At 40.8% G+C, this 22,015-nt stretch overlaps 1 protein-coding gene across 5 annotated transcripts in view; it reads left to right on the top strand.

The window, feature by feature from the left end:
- Positions 1–360: 360 nt before the first annotated feature.
- RPP40 (ribonuclease P/MRP subunit p40) overlaps positions 361–22,015 on the top strand; it is a 63,198-nt gene continuing 41,543 nt past the window's right edge. For 4 of the 5 annotated variants that reach the window (XR_006417155.1, XR_006417154.1, XM_044455826.1 and 1 more), the window contains exons 1-8: positions 361–514; positions 5,353–5,497; positions 7,011–7,079; positions 8,187–8,282; positions 9,827–9,952; positions 11,869–12,067; positions 12,869–13,003; positions 13,890–13,975. Coding sequence is in view for 3 of the 5 variants with exons in the window: in XM_044455826.1 (XP_044311761.1) it covers positions 389–514; positions 5,353–5,497; positions 7,011–7,079; positions 8,187–8,282; positions 9,827–9,952; positions 11,869–12,067; positions 12,869–13,003; positions 13,890–13,975 (982 nt within the window). In the remaining 2 variants the exon portion in view is untranslated. Of the gene's footprint in view, positions 515–5,352; positions 5,498–7,010; positions 7,080–8,186; positions 8,283–9,826; positions 9,953–11,868; positions 12,068–12,868; positions 13,004–13,889; positions 14,878–22,015 lie in introns of those variants that run through there. The other variant, XM_044455825.1, reaches the window with a different exon arrangement.

The raw sequence follows: 22,015 nt of genomic DNA on the forward strand, positions 1-22,015 counted from the left end.
CTGGGGCACAGGAGAGTCCTATGACTTCCAGAAAGCCTGCGACTTGCTTAACATACTGTCTCCATTTTCCTATTGGAAGCATCCTCTATAAAAGCTTCTGCTACAAGTCCTGCTGGCTAGGCCATGCTGCAAGTTGCAGAACTTTTTTTTTTCCCCCTATCGGAGTGCAGAACCGCACAGTTCCCACACCATCGAAGAGACTGCACCCAAGCAACGCTTCCCAGCCGCCACACATGCGCACAAACCTTTCTGCGCTCCCCGCCGCCAGCCGTGCTCTCGCTTTCGCTATGCCTCGCTTCCTGACGAGCGAGTGACGTACCAGAGCCCCGCCCTCAGCGGCCCCTTCCCGCTTCCGCGGCCGGCGTCGCGCGCTCTTCCCGGCGCGAGCATGTTCGTTCCTCTGCGGTGGCTCCGCGAGTCGCCCCGTCACCTGCTGGTCTGCGAGAGGAGCCACATGCGGCACGAGCGGTCCCGCCACGCGGCGCACGTGCAGGACCACGCCTTCAACTGCCAGGTGAGCGCGAGGGAGGGGAGCGCACCCCTCGCTTCCAAATAGAAGCGTGGCTTGGGCAGCGGCGGCAGGAAGGAAGAAGGGATGGATGTTAAAATATCTCCCGTCACTGCTTCATTCGGGATAGTCACCGCTGATGTGAACGGCCCTACGGCTCATCGTGGCCGACCTTTTGGCCTTGTATAATTTCCTCGCTATTTTCCATGGTCATTTTTCCTCGCATTATTCTCTCACATTCGCAGACTCACCATTGTCAACTGAAGATAACCTTTCACTCGATGCGATGCTCTTAGCCCATCAACATTTGTGCTGCCCTGTGCATCTGCAGCCCTCTATGTGTCTGTGCAGAAGAAATTACAGGGGTTTATGAGGGTTTATAGGACTGCAGCCCGAATGGCCAAATCGATTAGTTTTTAAGGTTCCCCCAAACTTTGTGTTGCTTTTGTCTCCAAGTAACAGCTTGCTTAACTTTATTTTGATATTAAATCTTTCTGACTCCTATGAGGAGTTTGCAACAGCTTTTAAAGCACACGATCCATTGAGTGCCCTATTGAAACCAATCCAACACCGGTGCTTCACTTACATCTTGACAAAGCACATCAGCAATGTCTAGTGCAACACCAACAGGCATGTGCTGGCATGACAGGTTTAATCAGAAATCTTGTTGTCTTAGTATGCACTGCTGGTATTTTGCTGCAAGTTGCTTATGAAAGCTCTACAAACAAAAGGAATCAAAAGTAACCACTTGTGACATTATTCAATAACTGTCCAGATCGTGGGTTCAACCAACTGAATCATTAAAGAAAAATGGAGGGTCACTAAATGTCACTGCTACAAGGCTTCATTGCCTGGACTTGTGCCTTTCTTTTCTAGAAATCAGGCATACAACACTACTTTATACATGACTGGGGCTGAGCCACATTTAAACAGATGGACTTTTCAGATCACATCTGGCTTGGTTTTAGTTGTGGCTTAGCTCACTCCTGTCAAGCATACTGTAACAATTGGGGTTTTTTAAAATTTGTTGGTGGATTTAGTGACTAAAATTCTGCTGAGTGCTATGTTGTGTTACATGCCATCAAGTTATACATTCAGTATATATCATAGTTGGCCTTCCTCCTCTTCTGCCTCCAACTTTCCCTAATATGGTTGTGTTCTTTAAGGAGTCTTGCCTTCACATGATGTGCTTGAACTACAACAGCCTCACTTTTTGCTTCCAGGTCAAGTTCTGACTTGAATTGACCTACGGGTAAGGCCCACTTGTTCATCTTTCTGTCAGTTGAAGGTATTCACAAAACTTCTTCTGCAGCACTATTTTTCAAACAGAAGTTTTCTTCCTGACAGCTTTGTTCACTGTTCAGCTTTCACACCCATGCATAGTTCTCAGAAGAACATTGCATTTATATTCTGCCTTTTTTCCCCTTGCAGGAAATTCAAGGTGGCTGACACAGTGTGAATTATCTTGGCCTTGGTCTCCAGTGAAATGTCCTTACACTTGATGATCTTTTCTAGTTCTTTCATTGCTATGTTTCCATAACTCAGTCTTCTTTTAATTCTGGGTTGCAGTCCCCATTTGAATTGATGATTGAGGTATATGCAGTCTTTCAGAATTTCAGTTTCTCCATCCTTGATATAAACATTGTGTAATTCTTTGGTAGTTGTGATTTTTTTCTTCTCAGTGTTAAGCTACAGACCTGGTTTTGCACTTACTTCATTCCCTTTCATCAGGAGTTATTTCCATTCATTTTTGCATTCTGCCTGCAATATGGTATCATCTTCACACCTTACATTATGATGTATCTTCATCCAGTTTTCACTCCTCCTTCCTCTGATCCTGATCTTAATCCAGGTTTCCATATGTTATGTCCTGTGTACAGATCAGGCAGATAGGGAGATAAGATACACCCTTGTCTGACACCATTGCCTAAAAGAAACCATTCTCTTTCTCCAGATTTTGCCCTTACAGCAGCTTCTTGTCCATGATACAAGATGATCAAGTACAGAGGCATGCACATTTCTTTCAGAACTGGTCCTTGCTTGCCATGATCCACTTAGTCAAAAACTTTGCTGCAGTCTATAAAACATAAATTGTTAATCTTCTGAAGTTCTTTGGTGGACTCCAGTAGCCATTATATATTCGGAATATAGTCTTGAGTGCCTCCTTTTAAGAATGCACCTCAAATGTCAGACACATCTTGCTCCATATGTGGTAATATTCTTTGTTGAAATACCTTGAGCATCACTTTGCTTGGATGGTAAATTATGCAGTGGCCCCATAGATGCGGCACTCCTTAGCATCTCCTTTCTTAAGGATTGGAACGTATACTGAACATTTCCAGTTTGTAGGCCATTATTTTGTTATAGAAAATATTCTAAATATTCCCTCCCAGAATGATTTGATGATGAAACATGACATAAAATGTTTATGGGACAGTGGAGGGAAGTGCTAGTGGTCCATGTGGGCACATCATATATGGTGTTGTTATGTCCATGTTGCATGTAAAGCAGCAGACTTGTTCTTGTGTGCTTTTCCAGAGGGGAATAAAACCCCACAATTAAAATGTCACAATTTAATAACTTCTTTTGATCTGCTAGATATTCTGGAATACTGCTGCTGCCTGTACAGTCACTACACTTTCTTAAAATTAACTTTTTGAGATCACATTTCTTTATAATAGACCCCCCCCACACACACACACACACACACACTTCCATACCTGGAAAGGGAGAGACCACTGCAAATTCTTTTGAACTTTTTCCCCCAATATAGATGAATGAGTGGGTGGGTTTTGACTATCACCATTTCATTTGCACTAAAGAGCCTCTTGATGTGGGTGAAAGAGAGCAGAAATGTTGACTTGAAACTCAACATCAAGAAAACTAAGATCATGGCATCCAGTCCTATGAACTTCCTGACAAATAGATGGGGAAGAAATGGAGGTAGTGACAGATTTTCTTTTCTTGGGCTCCAAGATCACCGCAGACAATGACTGCAGCCAAGAAATTACAAGATGCTTGCTCCTGGGGAGGAAAGCTATGGCAAATCTAGACAGCATACTAAAAAGCAGAGACATCACCCTGCCAACAAAAGTACATATAGTCAAGGCTATGGTTTTCCCAGTTGCCACGTATGGCTGTGAAAGCTGGACCATAAGGAAGGCTGAGCGCCGAAGGATTGAGGTCTTTGAATTGTGGTGCTGGAGGAGACTCATGCGAGTCCCTTGAACCACAGGCGATTAAACTGGTCAGTCCTAGAGGAGATCAACCCTGACTGCTCTTCAGAAGGCCAGATCCTGAAGATGAAACTCAAATACTTTGGCCACCTAATGAGAAGGAAGGTCTCCCTGGAGAAGAACCTAATGCTGGGAACAATAGATGGCAAAAAAAGAAGGGGACGGCAGAGGATGAGGTGGATAGATGGACTCATTGAAGCAGTTGGTGTGAGCTTAAGTGGACTCTGGGGGATGGTGGAGGACAGGAAGGCCTGGAGGAATGTTGCCCATGGGGTCACGATGGATCGGATGCGACTTCTCAACTAGCAACAATTTCAAATGCATTAGCTGGATCTTTACAGTTGTAGTTTGTGGTAGGAAGGGGCAGATTTCTCTAATCCAATTCTGCAGATTTCTTCTTTTTCACCATCTTCAAGTCTGGTTTGTCCTGATGCCATGTTGATGTTGTTTTTCATAGAAAAAATGTGTCCACATGTTAGTTTTTGTTTTGATGTATTTTAGACACCTGATGGAATCAAAGTGAAAATTAAAATATAGATTCCTTATACATCCCTAGTTTAAGTATAACAAGTCACTACGTTATATTAGTGTGAGTGCACTCACTGGCCACTGTCAGTGGCTAGAAGACTCCCTCCCTCCCTACCAAAAAGAACATCTTCAGGCAATGATCAAGGAAAAGGCTTGCTACCAGGAGTTTTCATCTTGTTTTCCTGCCAGAAATAATGTTCTGGTTCAGCTGCTGCTTGTCCTGGGACTACAAAAGTGAGAGAAAGAAACATTGGCTCCAACTCTTAGCCTGAGGACTAAATAGGGTGCTGTATTATTTTACTGTGTTGTAAGGCTTGGAGGCAGTGTATCAGTCTTCAAAATAAGTATAATCAGTGGGGTTCTATTCTCTGTTCACCAGTAAAATCCATGGGATAGTCATCATCACTGTTGGCATGCCTGCTACCCAGAATTTCTATGAGGATGACATGGAATAAATCCTTGCTACCTTGAATTTTGGAGAAAGAGTAAGATGCATATGCGATCCATGTGCATTTTCATCCCTTGCAAGTCCTCCTGACTTTTGAGAACCCCTGCAGAGGACCTTTTTTCAGACTGCCATCTTCAGAGGTGTTTTTGGTGGTAATTTAAGAGAGGACCTTTTCAGTCACTGCTCCCAGACAGACCTTCTAAGGGAGACTAGATTCAGTACCTCTCTGGTGTCTTCTTTAAGAAGGCCTTTGGCCTGTTATGATGGATACTATTTTGGATTCTATTTTTTAAAAATCCTACAGTATTTACATTTTTGTTGTATTTTAATTTATGTTTTATTGTTTTAATACTGATTATGTAAGTCACCTTGAATGCCGTTTTTGGTAGAAAGATGGGGTACACATTTTTAAAATGATATATAATTACAATATTGGGTGCAAATAGATGGGTAATATTTAGACTAATATTACTGTAGACTAATGTACCACCTTGCTATTTGGGATTTTATTTCATGTAAAACACCATTGATTCATTCCAATATTCTTGAAGATGTTGTGTAAAATGTTATTTTCTGTTTTTTTGTAATTGCTGAACAAGATACAATTAGTTTCCCAAATGTTTCTTGAATAGGTGTCCTTTTTGATACCTGAATGTGGAATAGTTCCAGATGGGCTAAAAAATGCAGTTGAAAATATTGGAGAATTTTACCTGGTGAAGAATTTATCCCTTCATGAGTTTGTTACACAGGAATTTATTAATACATTTGTGAACAAAGGTAAGGGAGAGTTGAAATGGGTAAGTGAGCATGAGGGAAATAGTTCTCTACCAGCTAACAAGAGTCATGCTGGGTGAGACTAAAGCCTTATCAAGTCCAGCATTCTGTTCAGGCAGCAGCCAGGCAGCTCGCTGTGGCATACCTGCAAGATGACCTGAGAGCAGCGATGCTCACATCCCACAGCAGCTAGCACCCAGAGGCATGCTACTTCTCATGCTGGAAGTAATATAGAGCTATCCTGAGTGGCATCCATTGATAGCCCTCCTTAAAGAAAATGCATTTTTAGTTATTTTGTTTGTGAAGATTTTTGGAAGGAAAGTGGGGTCGTATATTGTAGAAATTGGTCATTCTCCATCTTACTGTTTATTTTTTGCTTTCTTGCATTTGATATTATTTGGTAGTTGTCAGCATTTCACATGTGAAAGTTGACAATACTAGACAGGTGATATGAATGCACCAAAGCTCAGATATACACTGATGCTACTTGAAGAAGTGGGTGGGTGGGTGGGTGGGTTGGTTGGTCGCTTGGCTTGAATACAGGGAAGATGGCCCTTTCCCATTTCTTGAAAATTTAAATTATTGATTTTTCTTTGGGCTTATTTATATTCATTGTGGTGTAGTAATTAAAAGCACAGGACTGGGATCTGGGCAATCTGGGTTCTAGTCCCTGCTCAACCATAGAGCCAACTAGGTGACTTATTCACAAACTCTCACCCCAACCTACTTCGTGGGTTGTTGTTGTTGGGGTAGGATTGAGAGCATGAGGATATGAATGATGTAAGCCACTTTGAGTTCTTTGTAAGAAAGAAGGTGGGGTATAAATCTAAGTAAATATTCACTGAAGCTGAAAGCGTGCAGTATGCAGCCTGGCTGAAAATCATTGCAGAACACATTTGGGGGCCCTTTTATCCTTTATGAAAACTTCCAAGGCTTCATATCTCCCCTCTTCCCACCCCTAACTTTTATGGTTTGTAACTTGTCACGGAGAGTGTGTGTGTGTGTGTGTGTGTGTGTGTGTGTGTGTGTGTGTGTGTGTGCGCGCGCGCATTTACATTTTCAAAAGCAAAACACTGTTTCGTGATAATGCAGATTTATGTGCAGAGAAAATGAGTAGGTGTAGGTGTGCCTGAATCTGAACCAGATTACTGATTTGATAAGTCAAATATATTGTTTAAACCATTTCAAGCAAAGTAATATATAGAATTCAAGCAATTGTATCTCTTTCTGCATAGCTGATGCCTAACTTGTTATACAATATTAAAGTTCTGTGGGTTTGAATTACATTGATTCATTGACCTGCCTGAAAGAAATGTTGAAATCCTATGATCTGAGTTGCCAACTTATGTTATTCTAGATGTAGCAGTGGCATTACTTCATCGATTTTCTGCAAAAGTGAGCGTAGAGGGAGAGATAAATCTCAGCAACAACAAATAAATAGTTGCTTTATTTGAATTATATCTTTTGTACTGTTCTTTAAAACAAAATTCTGAACTCTGTAATTTGTGTGTTTTAGGTTCATGTTATGCTCTTACATATAATACAAGGATTGACCAGGACAATACTGCTGCCCTGCTACCAACAGGTACAAAATCATGTGCAGGACATACTGATTTTTCACATAATACAAATGTTTAGAGTACCAGTCACTGAATTTAGTGGGACTAGTTTGGGCTTCGTAAAAGTAGGGCAGAAGGGGGGGGGGGGGGGGAGAGGGGGGGGGGGGGGGAGAGGGGAAGAGGGAGGAGTGTGTTTGCATAATAAGGAATGAAGCATGCACGTTTACCCGTCCTCAACACACAGGTAAGATAACATGTGCTTGGGACAGAGCATGCATAATATGTGCTCATTTAGTGCAGGGTGTCTTTTACCTTCCCTTTTTGAGAAGGAAGGATTGAAAGATTCGGGACTACAAGCATATGGGATGTGTGTAGTCCTCAGGCCGTTTTTCTCCTGCACGTAAAGATGATCATCCAGTCAAGGGCATGAACCAGACCAGAGAATGCATATACAATGCATGAATGTTCCTTTGTCAGCTGCAAAGAGCTGGGCGGGGGGGGGGGGACAGATTTCTAAACTGTCTTCCCTAGGTTTTAAAAATTGAGACCGTCTCCTGGGGCTGTACTATACCTTAAATAGGAGGGGGAAATAATACACCACTCTTTCTTATAGAGTTGTTCATTTGGGCAATTGGTATTTGTCCCAGAAAAACAACAAATTATTCAGTTACCTGAGATGTTATCTTGTCTTTAAACACTGTTTGTTCAGGAATTAATACATTCTGAATATGAGATCATGAATTTGCAGTGACACACAAACACACACACACACACATTTTACTGCATTCATTTTTAAGTGAGTGAAATTATCAGTTCTTCCTGAAATTGTGAAGTCAGTTGCATGAAAATCAAACTGAGTTTTAAGCTGTATTTGTTTAGGACTAGGATACTAGAATCCAGTCCTAATTTGTGTTCAGTAGCTGTTAATGGATTCCCCACAACTTCTTTCTGACTGATCTAGATAATTTATAACTTGTTTGAACCTATGTGGCCAATTCTTTGTATGTTTTGAATACTAATTATTTGCAGACCTTCTCTAACTTTTAATTATTATTTTTGTGGCTATATTGTTTCATTACAATAGACTTTCATAAGTCCAAACCTATGGTTATTTAAAATCTTTTTTGTTCTAGGCAAATTAATTCTATCATTAGACAAGGACACCTATGAAGAGCTTGGACTGCAAGGCCGCCCTTCTCTGTATTCTGGTAAAAAGCCAATGCGATACAGTAGGTATCCACATGAATGGCATATGTCCCTTTCCTTAAGTAGCACCCAATTTGGGCAGGGGGGGCGGGTTGTTTTGGTTTTTTTAAGGATGCTCAATCTGGAGCTTTTGTGATTTAGAATTTGAGTTAGGTTCCTCTTGAAATAAATATGAAAGCATCGGATAAATGATAATGGTGCCCTGATCCACTGAAGAGTCCATTCATAGAAGCAGCTGCTATTACAGATGCATACTTGAATGTGCAGTATCACTCATGTCATGATGCACATCCAAGCCTTGCTGAACTTGCTAGATGTGTCATTTGATGCAGGCTAGGAGGTACACCTGCATGCTGTATGGAACAATTCCCGATATGGGATTGCTCTTGCCTGCTGGTTTGATGCTGGGCTCATTTCCTGATGCTGGCTATGTTCTTTAATATTATGTACAAGCTGGGTCCCAAGTATTGCTTTTGCTTTTCTGTGAACTTCTGAGAGCCTTAAGACAGACTACTGGAGGCTTTCCTGATTCTGTCCTTCAGAGTGGTATTATGACTTGCTGTGTCAGCTGCCTGTCCAGGTGCAGGGCACAGTCCATTCCAGGCACCTGTAGCCCTCTGAACTCACACAATTATGGACATCCTATTCAAAGCAGAAGGAGCTCAAAGATGAAGCTCACTTTTGCACTTCTCCCATCCTAAAGAGCATGTAGAGAGCTGACTTTGACTGAGTGCAGCATTTCAGAAGAGGAGGGAAGGAGACTGAGGCACTGCTAAGATACCTTGAACTGTGGCAATGCCTCACCACTCTCTTCCCTGCCCATAAAACGCCTTCTCCAAAGTCACGTTTGTGACCTCAAATTCTTTTTGCACCAGCCACAAGTGTGTAGGGGGAGAGGCACTCCAAATTCAGGGTCCAGCTCTGGAATATCGTATGGCCATCTAGACACTGTCCAGCAGTCATAGGATTGTGCTACTGGTACCTTGCTAAAGTTGTTTTAGCTGTTCAAAATGTTTAATGTTTTGTATGTTAAAACTATGTTGTGTTTTAATATCCTATATCTGCAGTATACATTTTGTGAATTGATGTAAACCTACCAGAGGGCTTTGGGCTGTTGGAAGGTATAAATATGAAATGTATAATAAGAGAAGCAGGGTGCTTTGTTTGGGGGCTTGGGTGTTCTCTTCCCTTGAGAAGTCTGTGGTCTTCTTTAGTCTCTTGTTGATAATCAGCTGACTGTATCCTTATCTGGAGATTAATAGTAATTCTCCTTGTTTTTGGCTAATATAATTTTAAATATGTACAGTAGTTATATTGTCATTGACTGGGTGCATTGTTTGTATTTTAAATCAGGGTGTAGATTTCCTTTTATGCTGAAAAGCAATCTGTTAGTATTGTAAATAATAAAGATTTCCGATACATTGGTGTAAACATATGTTTATCACAGTACTTAACAATGTTTAATACTGTGTTTTAAAGAAAGAGATCCTAGTTTAATTATCCAGGTAGCATAAGATATATTGATATTATGCTTACATCACATTTTATCATTTCCCTTCTTTAATAGTTGTGACTGTGGATTTGACTGATTCAACCTTCATTCCCAACAGTAAGAAACATAACAGAGTGATCTGGGCCTTGAAAGAGAAAAACCCACTAAAGTTTGATTTCTTACTTGCTTGGCATCACACAGGTAATTATGGGTTAACTGTAAAAGGAAATTGCAGAAGACACAAAATTATATATTGCTGTATTCTAAAGACTGCTTCTGGTGTTGCGTTTTTCATGTGTGGCTTTAGGTGTCTGCATATTGAAGGTGCGTGGAAGCACAATATAGGAATGTGTTTGTCAGCAGAGATGCTTGTTTGGCCAGACTACAGAACTCAGTCTGGGAAATGGGCACCATCTTTGGAAATAGGTGTAGTAAATGATAGGAAGCAATCCTTCCTATGACTGTGTATGGTGCAACTCTGCGTCCATTAAAAAAAAAGTAAAAAAGTCAGAAGCAGAACTAAACTTGTAGCAGATGGTGATATATACAATTGGCAAGTCAAAACCAGTGTTTGGGTTTTGAGCATCCAATAGAATAAATACATATTTTTTCTCAGAATGCACAAGATGATGATGATTAAATATTGTAACAGTTCTTTTGTCTTTCCAAATGTGCATTTGCTACTCTTGTAAGCCTTACACTGAAATCCTATGGGCAGGTCCATAACCTTCAAAACCCAGAGGGTTAGGATGAACCCTTTCTGAATCTGCCCCTCTAGCATCTGCAGACTTCCTCTTGTGATTGGTCTGATTCTACAAAGCAAGCCAAGGCAAGAGGAAGTCTACAAATGCTTGCAGACACCCCCCCCCCCCCGCCCTTGTGCTACCGACAGCATTCTCCATCAGATGCAGCCACCCTAAAAGTGGCTGCAGCATGCTGCAGAGAGGGCCTGCAGTTGTGCCAGGTGCCATTCCCAGTGACTGACCTTCTGTTCCTCATGCAGTCACCTGCAGCAGCACCAGGTACAGAAGGAGGCACTGCTTTTGCAGCACGTGAGGCCCAATTCCTGGCAAATGCACCACAAAATCCAGGAGCACTCACCCAGGAACTCAGGCTCAGGGTTGCTGTAGAGTAGACCAGAGTCTGGGGAGCCAAGCCCAGGATTCCCACCCCCAAACAGATTCCTCCCACATTCTTAATTATGAATATCTTATGCAGGTTGGGAGAACTTGTTTTGCTCTACAAAACAGTCAGCTTGAGCCATCTAAATGCAACTCTTGGGGCCAGGCAGGAAGGAGGTTGAGGCAGTGTCAAAATACGTTGTATCTTGGCAGTGCAAGTCTTCTCCTCTACCCACCCTCCCAGAACATTCCCCAAAACCCTTCTCTTAGGTCATTCATAAAACCTTGATGAAGCAGCTGGAATATTTCCTTCCACACCTGTTACAATGTGAAGGGAGAGGAATCTAAGTGTGGATCTCCCACTACAAGATTGGAATGATTTTTCAAGCTCATAATGAGGAATTTGAAACATTCCGGGGTGCTCTAGCTGTTGTCCACTGGCTATAGGATTGTTCAGCTAAAGGAAGAGTGGATGAGATGAGTACAGTTACACACTTACTAATTTGTAGTAATTTAACTGTAAAGCACTTTAGTGGAAGTATTTTTTCCAGTAGAATTCTTTTATTTTCCTTTCCATCCTTTCCATTTTCCTTTCCATCACAAGCATTCAGTAAAAACTTTACTGATATTATCTAAAGTCAAACTTAACTTTCATTTTTTGTTTTTCTGACTCTAATAACGCTAATTACATATATTCTGGCAAAGTGGATCAGTGAGGTCACTTGCTAGTGTTAACTGGATCTGAAAGTATACTTTGTTTCCTAAAAGGAAAGCAGCAAATTGAGGATTGGTGGTGGGGAGGAGGATGTTGGAAGTCATGGGCTTTTGGCATGGCATGGATAAACATTTTGCAAGATTCCATTTCAGTGCAGCTTTTCACAAGTCATCATTTTAGAATCATTAAAAATTGGAAGAGTTTGAAGCAAAATACTTATTTCTGTGATGGTCCTTAAAAAATGTATATATTTCTGTGATGAGATGATGCTTGCTTTTAAGGATCAGAAGAATCCAGTTTGATGTCATACTTTTCAAAGAATGAAGTTCAGTCCCATCATCCAAAAATAACATTCAGCACATTAAAGCATGTACAGTGTCCAGTTCTGGAGCATACAAAACTTCAAGGAGAGCCAGGAGCAGCATGCACTGCTCAGGAATTCTTTGAATGGCTGGGTGCCATTTCTTCTAATGTTGGCTTGTAAGTATCTTTTGTTCAACATGTGTGTATACATAAATAAAATGCTGTACTCTTCTTCCAAAGAAACTTTAAAAGCAACAGTAATGCAAATCCAGTAATGCATAATAAATACAGTAAATAACTTGGCATCTTGAATCATGTTATCCAAATTAATGCAACCGTAGCAGAAAGGGGGAAAGTTATTGGATTTTATATTGCCATAAGGAAACGAAAACATGTTAAACATTGAATTTTTCAACCAAATGTCTGTGTTGTAGAGCTCTCCCATGGCACAGAGCACTGTTATAGGAATGGATTTCAGGTGATTATGCCAGGTGTGAGAAAGAAATGCTTAAGGGTTCATTGATAGGGGTTCTCTCTGTAATTACTTGTAAAGCAATAAGTGTGATCCTAGGGGTTGCACCCACAGTACTTGCAAGTTTTTGGAGGCTTATGAGCACCTTACCTAGGGCAGGAGGAGTGGGAGAGGTGATGCTTACCTGCCCATCCTCCTGCCCTGTCTTGTTGGTAGATGGGTTCTTTCCCCATCTAGCAAAGACATTTCAGAGGGTGAGGAAAGGAGGCTGACTGAGGCTCAAGAAAGCTTGTATTCTGGCCTCCTCAGCCTTCTTCTCACCCGTTGAAATGCTCTCTTTTGCCATCATCTGAGATTGTGTTCTTAACCTCAGAGAGGCAACTGTCATGCTTCTTTACATGTGCCCTGCACAGGGGTGGGGGGCCTATGTCTAGGGCCATGGGATTGCTACCTAACAATGCTAAGATTTTGCATCATTTCTTACCTGGCTTATTTTTGGTTTGCAGAGAAAACACATCGTCTAGTTTCTTATCAACCTATACATGCCCTCAGCCAAGCACAGTGGTAGAACAAGCTCTGTTATGTACAATAACTGGTTTTATACTTCCACAGAAGATAAATCATTTATTGGAACAAATAAGGTAAGCAGTTAGTAGTACAGTCTTGACCCAGTTAGCATTTAATAGCAGTTCAGATGAAAGCTGCACTCCTAAACACACTTTTAAGCATGCTGCACTGAACATGGTGGAATTTGTTTGAGTACATATGCAAAGGATTGTACTACATGCATGTTTATGCAAATAGTTTATTACATTTAAATCTTGTGTGTTCTCCAATGGTCTCAAGTCTTCATTTCCAGTACTTTCATTCTCCCCACTTTAGCCTCACAGTAACCTTGTAAAGTTATTCATTGATTATCTTGCTTTTTTTTCAAGGAACTTAAGGTGGCTTATATAATCCTTCCTCTCAATCTTATTCTCACAAAAACAACCCTGTGATGTAGGACGAGCTGAGATTCTGTGACAAGCCCAAAGTCCCCTAGTGAGTGGGGACTAGAACCCAAATCTCCTGAATCCCAATCTGCACTCTTAACCACTGACCTCATATTGCATTCTGCGTTTCCTAGCTGAGGAGGGTTTTAACCCTGAGTCTCCCTCATCCTAGTCCAAAACTTAGTTGAAGGTACTTTTGCAGGGTTTGGAACACTTTCCCAAGTTTTATTGAGAATTAAGTACAATATGTTGTCTCATCAACACTTGCATATAAGACTGTAGTTTTCATCGAAATCAATGGAACTTCAGCATGATTAATTTTTCCTATTGACTTCAGTAGGAATCTAAGTGTGCCCATCTCTATTTGGTTTCCAGTCCATATTTTTGGCTGTAATCAGACATGCTTATGTTTATCAATAATGTTTCTGTCTCAGCCAGTGTGTACAGAATCAGGCTGTTTTTATTTTTTAGATAACTGTGCAATAATGTCTTTCGTGCAGTGTCAGTGATGATGCTTCTCTGTCTCTGTCAACAGTTGCTGCTTTGAAGAACCAAAGTTGGCTCCCTGGGTTTCACTGATTGTGCATGGCTTTGCTGACAGCCCTGTTTCCTGGAGAGAGCGTGAGCATGGCTTCCTAAAGGGGGGAGAGAATTTATACAACATTGTAATTTTTAGAAGCCTGGACTACTGGCTTCAAATGGCAGTTGGTGCATATGATGATTGTCCTTAAATAATGGACCCCATTATTCAATTATAGAAATGTTGATTACCCTTTAAAAGGGTGGCTGACATTTATTACTTATCTGACCTAGATGTAATGTACAAAGGGAAATATTGTTGACTTTTTAAAAAACTGGAATGAACGTGGCAGGGGGCAGGGAGTATTGGAACTTTTATTGTTGAAACTGAGATTTGACTATTTTTTGTGACAATGTACAACTGCAAGATTAAAGTTGCTGAAGAAAAGTTCCATGAAATTCTGACCTAACACAGGTTTTTAATTAAAGTATTCAAAAGAAGCTTTCAGCAGAGTAGCAGCTTTCTTAGTTCCAATAAGTTTCTTCATAATCTTCCTGAAGAAACAGCAAAATCAAAATGCTTATAGCAGGACTCCAGAGGGGATGGGCAGTCCAACCCACTCCCTGATGCTGAGCTATAGAAGTTTCTTCTGACCTATGCCTTCTGTTGACACTTAAGCCCGTGTGTGTGTGTGTGATGCACAGAGACCACGATGAAGAACTATGGTTACCAGCTTTGGAGATAAAAAAAACACGACTTTCAACCAATTTCAAAAAATGGTTAAATAGCCTGGCTTTTTCTGAAGTTAGTAACCATAGTTTTCTGGTTCAGATAAAATGGGAAACTAGGATTCATTAGAAGCATCCTGGTTTATTTATGCCATGAAGGGAGAAAAAAGAGGTTTGTAAGCAAAATGCTTATTTGTATCTCAGCTTTGCTCATTATTTATTATTAAACTTGTACGCCACTTAATACTCTAAGTGGTTTACAGTACAACATTTCATCTGGGCCATTGTGTTATGATTTGATTTGTAATAAAAATACCTTCTGCCTTTTGAAGGAAACTTAGTATTGACATTTATAAAAGAAGAACTTACAGAGTAATGGAATGTTCTGACTGTGGATAGCCTAGCCATAAATACCAAGCATCACTGGTAGCCACTAAAAATTTGTTGTACAAGACTTAGATTGAGCTCATCCATACAACTAGGCTTTTCATCCTGTCAAAGGACCCTATTCAGTACCAATTCCTAACCTATTGCATAATACTGTTATCTCTTTTAATGAGGAGGAAGAAATTCTGACACTTGGAAGTTGCTAGGAATTTAAACAGCATGGATATAAATGAGAGATGGTCCTGCCATGTATCTGGTACTTGTGCAATAGGTATAGATTTATAATTTTCAGTGATCCAGTTGAAATATGCTAGAGCAAAATTGGAGTTTACAAAACTTGGACTATTGGCCTAAAGAAGGGTTATTTCTCCTACAGTGCAAATGCTTGTAGAGTGAAATCTGCAGCAGTTTCTTAGGTACATTTGCAAGACACAAGAAGTTCCAGATTTACCAGTTGTAACCTAGTGCTAGTGCTTATTGCTATAACTTCAGGAAAAGGAGACTTTGTGCTGGTCTATTTACATACCATTTTTGCCCACGAAGAAGCAGAACTGAAGCCCCTTGTATGCTGTGGCAGGGTTGAGAATTAGCACTTGCAGCAGGAGGAATCAATTCTCCTTTCCTCATCAAACAGTTAAATGTTTAAGGAAGATGACCTCCCTTGGGCATTGCAGCTTGCACCTGGTTCCAGCTGTACAGGCTAAATGTGCAGCACAAATGCAAGTTGTAGGGAAGTTTCCTAGGTTGGGAAACTTAACTGTAGCATGTTCAGTTGGGCTGTTAAGGTCAAAGCAGCTGCAATTATTTTTAAAAAATGGCTTTTCCTCTAATTGCTTTGTTGAAATCTTGACCCTGCTCTCCAGTCGAAAGCCAGACAGGAAGGAAGTGAGCTCAGCTGTGGGGGAAAGGGGAAGATGCAGATGTGTTGCATACCTGCTAGGACAGACAGCAGAAGGATCATCGCTTGCTCAGCATTAATGAAGCAATCACAGTGTAACCAACAAATAGGCATTTCCAACACACACACACACACACACACACACACACACACAGAACCAAAACTTTCTTGACAGAAGTTATTGTAGAAGGGTCATGTACACACTTGGCATAATCATAACAGTGAAAATAATAAAGCTTGCTACTGGGAAACCACACAACAAAATTGATCTCTAAAAATATTTTATTTTCTGTGAAAGGATATAGTATGTTTGGGAGGTGAGAAGTCCCTCCTCATTTGGTTCCATAAAGATGATTAACCAATGAACTTTTTATTGAGCAATTGGCTTTTCAGACCTAAAGAGTGTGAGCTTAAATTTGAGCTAGTTCACACAAGGAAGGTGTCAGCAAGTACAATGTGTGTCTGTTTGAGAGTAAGAGTGAGTGTGTGCACCCTCTGAAACTACAGATAAAACCTTTAATTTGCATTGGAACCATTTCACCGATGTCTCTAGATACCATTTGTAAAATTTGTCCTAATTTTTTCCAGTAGAATGGTTGTGGAGAATAACAATGCACCTATGTGTGTAGGTTCAAATATACAGTAGAAGGTGCAATTGTTGGATGAAGCATGTGAACTCTTCAGTGCATGTATTTTGGATGATGATATTTGTAACAAATTGAGAAAAGATACAGGGTTACCATGCTCCATCCACTAGCCTGGCTGGGTCTACTGTTTGAATAGGATGGCTCTCTCGCTCTCACTGACTTCTGCTAAGAATAGACACAGCTTTTTATGAAAGAATTTAAAACATTTTAGGATAAAAACACACCAGTGCCATGCACCAATACTTTTCCACACCTGCTGAAGACACCTTTTTTCTGGGAAGAATGTTTATATTTATTCTTCCATCTTTTAGCTTTTTACAGTTCCCAGCACCAGAAACTGTCTAGATATGAAAATGCTGTGAATAGTAAATAATGTTCGCTCATTCCAGTTCTTGATCACAGAAATGTTTTAAAATACTGATTAATCTGATAAGATTTCTCTGTTCTACCTTTTTTCAGTTTTGTTACTGTAAATGTTTATGTAAACAAATAACGATGTATATTTGATATGGCGGAACAAGGCTATATACAGACACAATGCAATTAGAGATAATTCTCCAGTTCATTTATAGCAATGAAGGGAGCTGCATAGCCAGCAGCTCCCATCAACCCTAGACAGTTTGCCCAATGGTCAGTGACCATGATAATGGCAGCCTAATGTGTGGACCACATATTCATTGCCATTTCTGTTCTATGGGTGCCTTCCTATGCATCGCATCCTGTTTGCTGTGATGGAACGGGCAAGAGATATTTTATGGGTGTAATTTCAGTTCTACTTCCAGGAAATCAGTGTTAATGAACTGGCAGAGAATAAACCTTGCAACCTTTGCCAGTTTCTGCAACAGAATTATGTATAATCTTGAATACAGAAGGGTAGGTTGATTTGAAGCTCAGCTGAAATGTGGCAGCAGGCATGTAAAGGAATACTTACCTTTGCCAGAATCTATGGATGCTGGCACATGTAAATGGGGTTGCCTTGGATGTGTAGCGTTAGCAGGTCAGCAATGGCGTATTCACTAGCATGCTACTATAGCATATTTAGGTGCTCGGAGTATTAGATAAAAGAGCTGTGTGGCCATTGTACAGTGTTTTAGTTGGTTAATGTCAGAGTGCCTGAGGCTTCTGGATGCATAAAAATGTGCTGTTTTCTGGTTGATATAGAATAAGTCACAGTAAACCTATTCAAGAAGGAAGACAACATAGACAGGTGGAGCAGAACACATTTCTGGCTTAGCTCCACGGGAGGCAGTGAAGCTGTGCAAGATTGGAATTTGCTCCATTTTAATCTTCCCAGCTGTTCGCTGTCTCTCTCGAGAAACACACACACGTTAAACACTGCAACCAAAAATGATGCCAGCAAAGTCAATGTTTCACCCTTTCCCCATATTCGCAGATATTTAATCCAAACCATTCCATTGCATATTTTACAAAGTTGTACTTAAACACTCTCAAGGAAGGTGGAACAAAAGGACAAAGAAGCATCTTCGCGTGCGCGCGCAAGATGTTGAAACTGCTTGTTTTTTGTGGAAGGAAGACACCATTCCTTGGTTTAAGTATGCACTGCAATACTTTCTGATTGCCAACACTGAAATAGAAAACAAAACTAGAAACCTATTTATTTATTTAAAACTTTTATATGCTGTCCCTTATGCATGGCATCTCGAGATGGCTCACAATCAATACTTCCCACATACATGGATGAATTAGCAGTAATACACATTTTCGTGCACAATCCAGTGGTCCCAAACTAACCTTAAAGGAGGCATAGAGATTGGAGGGGGATCCCCTGAGCTGCCTTTAACCTGTGACCTCAAAGTGTTGGTTTTTCCCATTACAGTTCCCCTTTTGGCTCTTCCAATCCACCATGGAGACCTGTATGAAGGATGCTGGGAAATTTTATGGAATATCCTATCCCTATTCTACCGCACCTGCCCTACTGGTCATCGCATACTAATGGTCATTACTGATTCCTATTTTAGACAGGAAAATAAGATACAGACTCTAAAATGAGTTCATAGATCTGTATTATATTTTTATATATAATTAGACAGAAGTGAGGAATGTGTATCTTTATGTCTCAGGCATGTACTTAAGGACATCTAAATAATCTCAGTAGTGAGGGCCTCTTTGGGCTGGGCCACATTACAGTCCCCTGCATCTCACCCTCTCTCCCTACTCATGCAGATACCTCCAGAATGCTCCATTTCTGCCCCTGTACAGGTCTCCACAGTAGGTGGGGGGAGCCAGAAAAAGAGGGTCCCAATTTCTTTTTTCAAAAAGCCCCAGAGTTCTGTCAAAATTGAGCATCTGTGCTTTATTTTCCCCTTCATTCTTATTACAGATATCAAGGGAAGAGAAACGTCCTCCAAATGGTCCAAGAACATGTAGAAGTAGGGAAGCTATATCTTTAGAAGGCCCCAAAAGAAACTTTATACCATCAACAGCAGATCACTGTGGGGCTATTCAAATAAGCTTAATTTGAAGAGAGACTGAGCACACAAACAGGGATGGAGTCCATTAACGGCATGTTGATCTAAAAACATTTGAAGGGGTTAAATTATTGATTGGATGCATACTGTCACACTCCTAAAAGCTTCATGCTGTGCTGTATTTATAATTATGTCCTCTGAACACAATGCCAGCCATGCACTGAACTTGGCACCTGCTGCTGTAATTAGCTTTCTTGGCATGGTTTGCAATGTGCCCTGGCCAAAGGCTTATGTCTCTTTCTCCTCTCGCCCACCTCCCTGCCTGACCCCTCCACAACTAGTGGTCAACTTTACACTGCTCCTTTAACAGTTTTTCACCCATCAGTCTTTTTCTACCAACTGTTAATAGGACAGTAATTCCAAATGATGAGACCCAGTTCTAAAAAGAACGAAGAAGGCTTTTTCAGAAACTGTAAGGGGACTCACCAGGACAGGGTTACTGAGGGAATATTATATTAGACTAAACAGAAGCTTCTCAAAGCAAAACTCAAACACTAGCAACATATTGTCTTTGACATGAGTCAGAGCTGGCTGGAATCCATCTTCTGCATCTGTAGTTGTAGGATGGATTAAAGTTTATTAATAACAACAACAACAATGGTATTTTTTCAGTGAGAAAGTTGGCTGCTATAAATCTCCAGCATGGACAACCTCAACACAAGAAACTCTTTTGCTTTTAACTCTTTGGTCACTGGAAAGACCACCCAGATTTTCCAGTGCACTGAGCTAATATAAAATCAATTTTGTAGCCTCACAATGTTAGTTAAAATGCAAACCTAACCATACATCCTGATGAGTTGATGAAGAAATAAGCAGCAGAGCCCTGCTAAGGCAAGACCAAAAGCCATCTTTTATCTATCTAAAGCATTTCTACCCTGTCCACCACAGCTTACATCTCGCGACAGCTTACATCTAGTCTAGCATTTTGTTCTAGCCATGTCCAGCTAGATGCCCACAGGACAGGACATGATTGCAGGAGCACCCTCCCACTCATGTTCTACCATAGTTAATCTACAGAGGCATAGGACCTAGGAGCTAACCTATTGCCCGCATGACCAGTAGCTTTATCATCCATGAAATTATCTCACCCCCTTTAAAAGGTGTCTTTGTTGGAGGCCATCAATACATCTTGTGTTGTAAATTCCATCATTTGATGATGGACCCTGTAAGAAGTCCTTCCTTCGCTCTGTCCCTAATTGCCTACTGTTCAGCTTCACTTCTATCATCATCATCATCATCATCAATTTCTATACTGCCTACAGTTCATACTGCATCACATATATGGGTGACAATGTAGAAGCAATATGATTCAGACAGAGCTGGAAACTATAGTGAGTCTTTCACACAGTCACATACTTGTGGCCTGAGTACTGTAGAAATATTAAGTTCTGGTAGTTAAAACCTGCACAGTAGCTTCTTAGAGAAAAAAAATATCTTACCATTGCATGACAAAGCAGCCATCCAACTGTTCAACCTTGCCAACCTTCAGCTTCCTCAGGCTTTCAAGTGACTGTACAGTGGTGTTAAAGCTGGCCTGAATCTCTTAATTGAACGCTGCGTCTTACTGTTGGTGCCCTGCATGGTAGATGAACTATGCCAATGAATGGCAGGCAGGCATCTCTCCTTGGCAACAGCAGGCAGGCAACTGCCTTACCATGCACATCTGTGGCACTAATCTAGAAGACTGGAGACTGTATTTTGTTCAGAAAACAGTAACTACACTCCACGCTGGGGTGAACAGACAATTCATCATCAGTTTGGCATAGACTTCCTAGCAATCTAAGAAAAATGCATGTTGTTAGATTTTATTTATTATACAGTATCAAGCAGTTATACAGTTCATAATTTCTTGCCTCTAGTATATTTCATCCTGATATTAAAGATGAGTGTATCCTCAGTGGCACCAAGAAAGGAAGATATTTCCAGTAGCCATCCCACAATTCAGAAGCCTTTATCCCTCTGTAATTTGCTCGAGCTGGGCATCTTTTAGAAGAATGCAAAAACTTTATACTTGGGCTAAACTTTGAATAGGGCTATTTTAATTTGCAATATTTTATATCATGAAAATACACATTCTATATATCAGACGGGAGAGGACCCAACCATGTTACATGTCATTCAAAGAACAAGCCATAAAATTCTTCCCCCACCTGCTGCCTTTACCAGTTGAGGAAAAGACCTCACACTATCTAATAGTAGGTTCCACCCTGATTCTTCATATACTTCCTATATATTATTTAGGGATTATTTTTGTTCAGCAATTAACATGGAGTTCCTTAATATACTGTCATTTGAAAACATGGGATGAGATGAGGTGCAGGAATTAAAGTGACTTTCCAAAAATGAATGCAATATTCTTGTGGAAATAGTCTTTGCTTCCAAAAGTGACCATCTCAACTGATTTCTCAGCTGGCATCCTAGCTCCCAGCGCCCAAACAGAAAAATTCTAACATGATTGTCGATTGAGTTGACACAGTGATTTTTGCTCCCGTGGGCTTCTAGCCAGGCAAGTTGTAAAACTGGCAATTACTGCTGCTGGGGGAATATAGAAATATTTCTTCATTTTCTTTTCCTTCAAGAAGGTTTTTATTTTCCTGTCAGAAGGTCTGAAGGTCTTTCTCAATAATTCTGTGAGGATAGGTTATGCTGTTGAATGTGTGGAAATGACACCATCCCCCAAATCACGCTAAATAGAGGTAGGTTGCTTACCTGTAACTGTTGTTCTTCCAGTGGTTGTCTGGGCATTCTCATTCCAGGAGAGCACAGGGAGAGCCTCCTGCCCATTGTCTCAATTTGTGTGGAGACTGCCATAGATCTCCGGACTGAAGCATGGGAGATCACCAACCTGGCCCAGCCCCGAGTGTCCTGGTAAACGAGGGGGAAACTGTCCAAGTTACAACAGGAAGTGGGGCCAGAGGGCAGGTTGTGTGAATGCACAGATGACCATTTGAAAAATGATGGTTACCGGTCAGCAACCTGCCCTTCTTCTTCA

This window comes from Varanus komodoensis, unplaced genomic scaffold (genome assembly GCF_004798865.1).
Source record: "Varanus komodoensis strain SLA01 unplaced genomic scaffold, ASM479886v1 scaffold8, whole genome shotgun sequence".
Taxonomy (NCBI): Eukaryota; Metazoa; Chordata; class Lepidosauria; order Squamata; family Varanidae; genus Varanus; species Varanus komodoensis.